This window comes from Sinocyclocheilus anshuiensis, unplaced genomic scaffold (genome assembly GCF_001515605.1).
Source record: "Sinocyclocheilus anshuiensis isolate Anshui unplaced genomic scaffold, SAMN03320099.WGS_v1.1 scaffold402, whole genome shotgun sequence".
In the NCBI taxonomy this organism is placed as follows: Eukaryota; Metazoa; Chordata; class Actinopteri; order Cypriniformes; family Cyprinidae; genus Sinocyclocheilus; species Sinocyclocheilus anshuiensis.
The window spans coordinates 664486-669762 of NW_015542375.1; the positions used below are offsets into that span (position 1 = coordinate 664486).

A 5277-nucleotide genomic window follows, 5' to 3' on the forward strand; every position below is an offset into this window, starting at 1 on the left:
TCCCTTTAAACCTAGCCAAAAAGCCATATGTGTTGACTGTGAAACACAGTAGACTTTAATAATATGCATTTATGGTGAAATTAGGTGAGTACCTCACCTTCAGCATTATAATTATTTCACCCGCGCCGGACAGAGACTGAGACGGTGCCGCTGCATGTCGTGCCAAACCTCTCAAGGGCAGCGTCATCAGCTTGAGATCGGCCTTTTAGAGACCGCCGATCAATCATCCCACCGTGATTATCGGCCGATAGTGATCGGTAGCCGATCAATCGGAGCACCCCTAGTGTAACCATCTGTGCGTCTGTGTCTCAGGCTCCGGTAACGTGCTGAAGGTGCAGCAGCTGCAGCATATCTGCAGTGAACACTACGACAACAAGGACAAAGATGACGATAAAGACAAGAAAGACAAAAAAGACAAAGATAAGAAGGAGACGGCTGCAGATATGGGCTCCCATCAGGTGTGTGTGTTGAGTTGTGTGTTGAGTTGTGTGCGTGTGAGTGTGTGAGTGTGTGCGCATGCGTGTGAGTGTGTGCGCGTGCGTGTGGGTGGGTGGGTGAGTGTGCGCGTGCGTGTGGGTGCGTGCGAGTGCGTGCGTGCGTGTGAGTGTGTGAGTGTGTGCGTGTGTGAGTGTGTGCGTGTGGGTGAGTGTGAGTGCAGAAGAGACCCACTAAAATGTCATTCAGTGTAACAATCTTCTCAGACATATTTACAACAAAAATCAATTTGAGACATTAAAAGACTAATTACTTTCACCCCAAATACTAATTAGTTGTAATTTTACATTTCTAAAAGTTGCCACTATCCTAGGTTTTGCCCATTTGTCAGAAATAATTTTTTACTCATTTAAAACACAATCAAATTTAATATGCTCTCTTATTCTTTTATATATTTTAACATGTACACGTCAGAATAAGCATGTTTGAATTTTTACATAAATGTTGTATTACACTGAATGACAATGTAACATTATTTCAAACAAATTGTAACATTTTATTCTCCAAAAACTTATTTGAAACCTTAAAAGTAGACATTTTACTTACATTTAATGTGCTTTCTATAGACATAAAATCACTTTTGTACATTTCTTTTGATGCGGACATCTTAACGTCTTCGACCCATGTATATAAATAAGCATGACACATTATACTCTTCATGCATTTTATTTTCCCAAGCTGACTTGCTAATGCTTTCTGATGTCTGTCTGTCTGGTGAATTCAGCTTCGTTACGGTGAGCCCACGTTAAGGAGGGCGGTGCCGTTAGCGCTCGCTCTGATCTCCGTCTCGAACCCGAGGCTGAACATCCTGGACACGCTCAGCAAGTTCTCACACGACGCCGACCCCGAAGTGTCACACAACGCCATCTTTGCCATGGGGATGGTGGGCAGCGGTGAGTCTCTAGAGGAAGCTGTAGCACAAATAACAGATCTGTGACGTCATTAGGGCCCTAAGATTCCGTGATGCGGAAAACACGGAATCCAGTCAGAAAAATAGAACTAAGTGAGGACATGAATACATGAACTGCTCTGAGAGTCACTTCATTCGAGTATAATTATCATCATATCATATACACACAGAAGCGTAAAGGTATTCACAGCAAGCCATCAAAATAAAAGTGTCAGAAATATATTATTGTGCAGTAGAATGTACGTGATGCTACTACTACTAATAATAAATTATTTAAAAGAAATGTAAGGAATAATCACACAATATTTCTCCCATGTTTTAATTTTCATAGTATTAAAATTGTTTGCCAAAAACACATTTTTTTTTTATTTGATTAAAAGATCAATTAAATTACTGTTCCATGCCTGCATTTGATAACCAGAAAAATTTAAAACACAGAATATAAAATAAAAACAAAACTTTTTATAGGGCTATTGTAAAAATACCTTTTAATAAATTAAATAGTTTTTATGCATTCAGATAATTAGACATGCTTAAACACAGAATCTGGTGACAATAAAACAGAACGTGAGAAAAAAACATGTAATAGGGTCCTAAACATTGTTTTTTTTGGTTCTTTAAATATATTGATGTTAAATTGTATACGTTTCATGATTTAATTAATTAGACATGCTTTTTGATTAATACAATTTAATTTAGCCATTAAACATTTGAAAAAAAAAAAATGTAAACGGAATTTTGGAAAAAATAAAACTGATTTCATAGGGCCCTACATCATGCAGTGCCTCGACCAATCAGAGCGGGCTGTTGAGGATGCGGTTGTCATGGTTACCGTGTTGCTCTCTTCCACAGGCACTAATAACGCGCGCCTGGCGGCGATGCTCAGGCAGCTGGCGCAGTATCACGCCAAAGACCCCAACAACCTCTTCATGGTCCGACTCGCACAGGTCAGCTGCTATTAACACCTTGTCACGTGACTCGTTGTTTGCGTTAGTAATAATTATGTACGCATATTCCTCTTTACTGCATGTGTTGCTCGTCAGAGAGATTCCTGCATTTTCTAACATCAGCTGCTGACTGTTAATGAGCTGGTAATGAGCGCTGTGATCTGAGACCACATTAACACGCACTCAACTCTAAACGCTAGTAAAAATGAATTGACTTTGCAGAGTTAATAAAGCCGTAGCTTTAGGTGGAAGTGTTTTTGGAAATGTTAATATATGAAAAAACTATAACATAGCCTTGGTACATTTTTTCAACAAAATGTATATATCACCTAAAAAAAATACAAGAGATTGTGTTTTGTATCAAGAAAATTTAATGATTCTCAATATTGTATTTTTTTAAATCAGCATGAATTTAAAACAATAAACAATAATTACTGCCAGTAGAAGTACAATTTTACATATTAAATGTAATTATTAAGTTATTGCTCAAATGTAATATTTAGCTCATTTAATTACATATTAACATAAATGAATATTTATATTCATTCATAAACATGTATAGTACAATTGTATATATTAAATATGACATTTATTATAATACTTTTACATTTCTATTGAATTTAACATTAAATTTAGAATTATACAGTATAATTCTATACATAAGTGTACTTAATTTTTTTAAATCAATATAAATTAAAGACTATATAAATTTACTTTTTTATTTAACTTTATTTCAATTTTAGTTTAAACTTTAGTAGTTTCATGTGCTTTTGCCAGTTTTATTAGTTTTTGATTTTTTTCACAGATCTATTTCAGTTTACTCATTTTAGTACTTATCTTGGTTCGTTGCCAAGGCAACATTTGTACTTTTTGTGTTTTTAGTTCAAGTTTTTCATCTAATGTTATATTTCTTTTATTTCAGCTTTATTTAAAATTTTAAAATAATTAATAGTTTTAGTTAATAGATGAACGAAGGTCTTACGGGTTGAGTAATTAATGACAACATTTTCATTTTTGGGTGAACTATATCTTTAATTAATGATAACAACTCTGATAGACACTTCATAATTTAAAAATTGTATTTTATTTCTAATTAGAGAATTTAAGATTTATAAGAATGTATAAAAACGTTATAAAATGTAACAAAGTTTATTACAGTATTGAAAAGGATTATTACAGTTCAATTTTCGTAATATTTATGTACTATTATAATATTTATTAATATTTGGATTAATTGTGTGCATAAATATAAAAATATTATATAAACATATACAAAGAAATTACACTAAAGATTATATATTGTATAAGTATTTAAAATTTTTCAGTTTTTCTCAACAAATTGTAATTGCAACATTTGTAATTTTTGTGTTTTAAGTTTTTGTCATCCAATATTTGTATTTTATTTCAACTTTTTTTGCAATAAACAATTTTAAATAGTTTTAGCTAACAATAATTCTGAAAAATACTTAATATAAAAACATAATAATAAAAATATGAAAACAGTTTATTACAGTGTTTTTGTGTTTTAAAATAATTTTTATGTCAACATGATGTAAATGTTAAACAAATCACTTGTTAAATAGCTTTGCAGAAAAGATACATAATAATTTTAATAAACATAATAATAAACAGTTTATTACAGTGTTTTTGTGTTTTAAAATTATTTTTATGTCAACATGATGTAAATGTTAAACAAATCACTTGTTAAATAGCTTTGCAGAAAAGATGCATGAACTACGACTACATATTGTACAAACTTGTCTTATACATATTATGTGTTCAGAAATAATATGAGGAAAATGCTTTTAAAAAATTTCAAAAGTCACGGTAATTCAAATTCAAAAAAAAATCTTGAAAAGTCAAGGTGATTCAAATTCAAAATGACTGAAGGTATAACACCAGTAGACTATTATTAACTAACTATAAATGATCTGTAAAAACAACAGCAGCTTTCAGCCTGTCACCATGATGCAAACATGAAATATCAGACATACGGTAGTTACAGATTTTTTATTCGATTGCGCTGCTTTTCCATTGTTTTTCTGTGTAAACATGGACGTGTTTGACTGTTGCGCTCGCGTCTCTTGCAGCGTCTCATGCATGAAACGGCTTTCTAAAAACATGCCGCTCAAGTTAAAGAAGCTCACTTCCATCTTCTGCATGTTTTTCCTATTCCACTGCCCTAGTTGAAGGTGACCCCGTGGTGACGTGTCTGTGTGTCTGTGTGTCTGTGACTGTGTGTGTGTGACTGTGACTGTGTGTGTGTGTGACTGTGTGTGTGACTGTGTGTGTGACTCTGTGTGTGTGTGTGTGTGTGTGTGTGTGTGACTGTGTGTGTGACTGTGTGTGTGACTCTGTGTGTGTGTGTGTGTGTGTGTGTGTGTGACTGTGTGTGTGACTGTGTGTGTGACTCTGTGTGTGTGTGTGTGTGTGTGTGTGTGTGACTGTGTGTGTGACTGTGTGTGTGACTCTGTGTGTGTGTGTGTGTGTGTGTGTGTGTGACTGTGTGTGTGACTGTGTGTGTGACTCTGTGTGTGTGTGTGTGTGTGTGTGTGTGTGACTGTGTGTGTGTGTGTGTGTGTGTGTGTGTTTCAGGGTCTCACTCATCTGGGGAAAGGCACGCTGACGCTCTGCCCGTATCACAGCGACCGTCAGCTCATGAGTCAGGTGGCTGTAGCCGGACTCCTCACGGTCCTCGTGTCCTTCCTAGACGTCAAGAACAGTAAGAGCATCAGTACAGCGCCTGTAATATGTGACACCAGACCACAAAACCAGTCATAAGGGTCGGTTTTTGAAATTAAGATTTATACATCATCTGAAAGCTGAATAAATAATCTTTCCATTGATGTATGGTTTGTTCTGATAGGACAATATTTGGCTGAGATACAACTATATGAAAATCTGGAATCTGAGGGTGCAAAAAAA

At 34.8% G+C, this 5277-nt stretch overlaps 1 protein-coding gene across 1 annotated transcript in view; it reads left to right on the forward strand.

The window, feature by feature from the left end:
• Window positions 1-5277, forward strand: part of psmd2 (proteasome 26S subunit ubiquitin receptor, non-ATPase 2) — a 24792-nt gene that overhangs the window by 15691 nt on the left and 3824 nt on the right. The window contains 4 exon segments of the mRNA XM_016491217.1: window positions 313-554; window positions 1220-1388; window positions 2258-2352; window positions 4948-5074. Of these exon segments, the coding sequence (XP_016346703.1) occupies window positions 313-554; window positions 1220-1388; window positions 2258-2352; window positions 4948-5074 (633 nt within the window).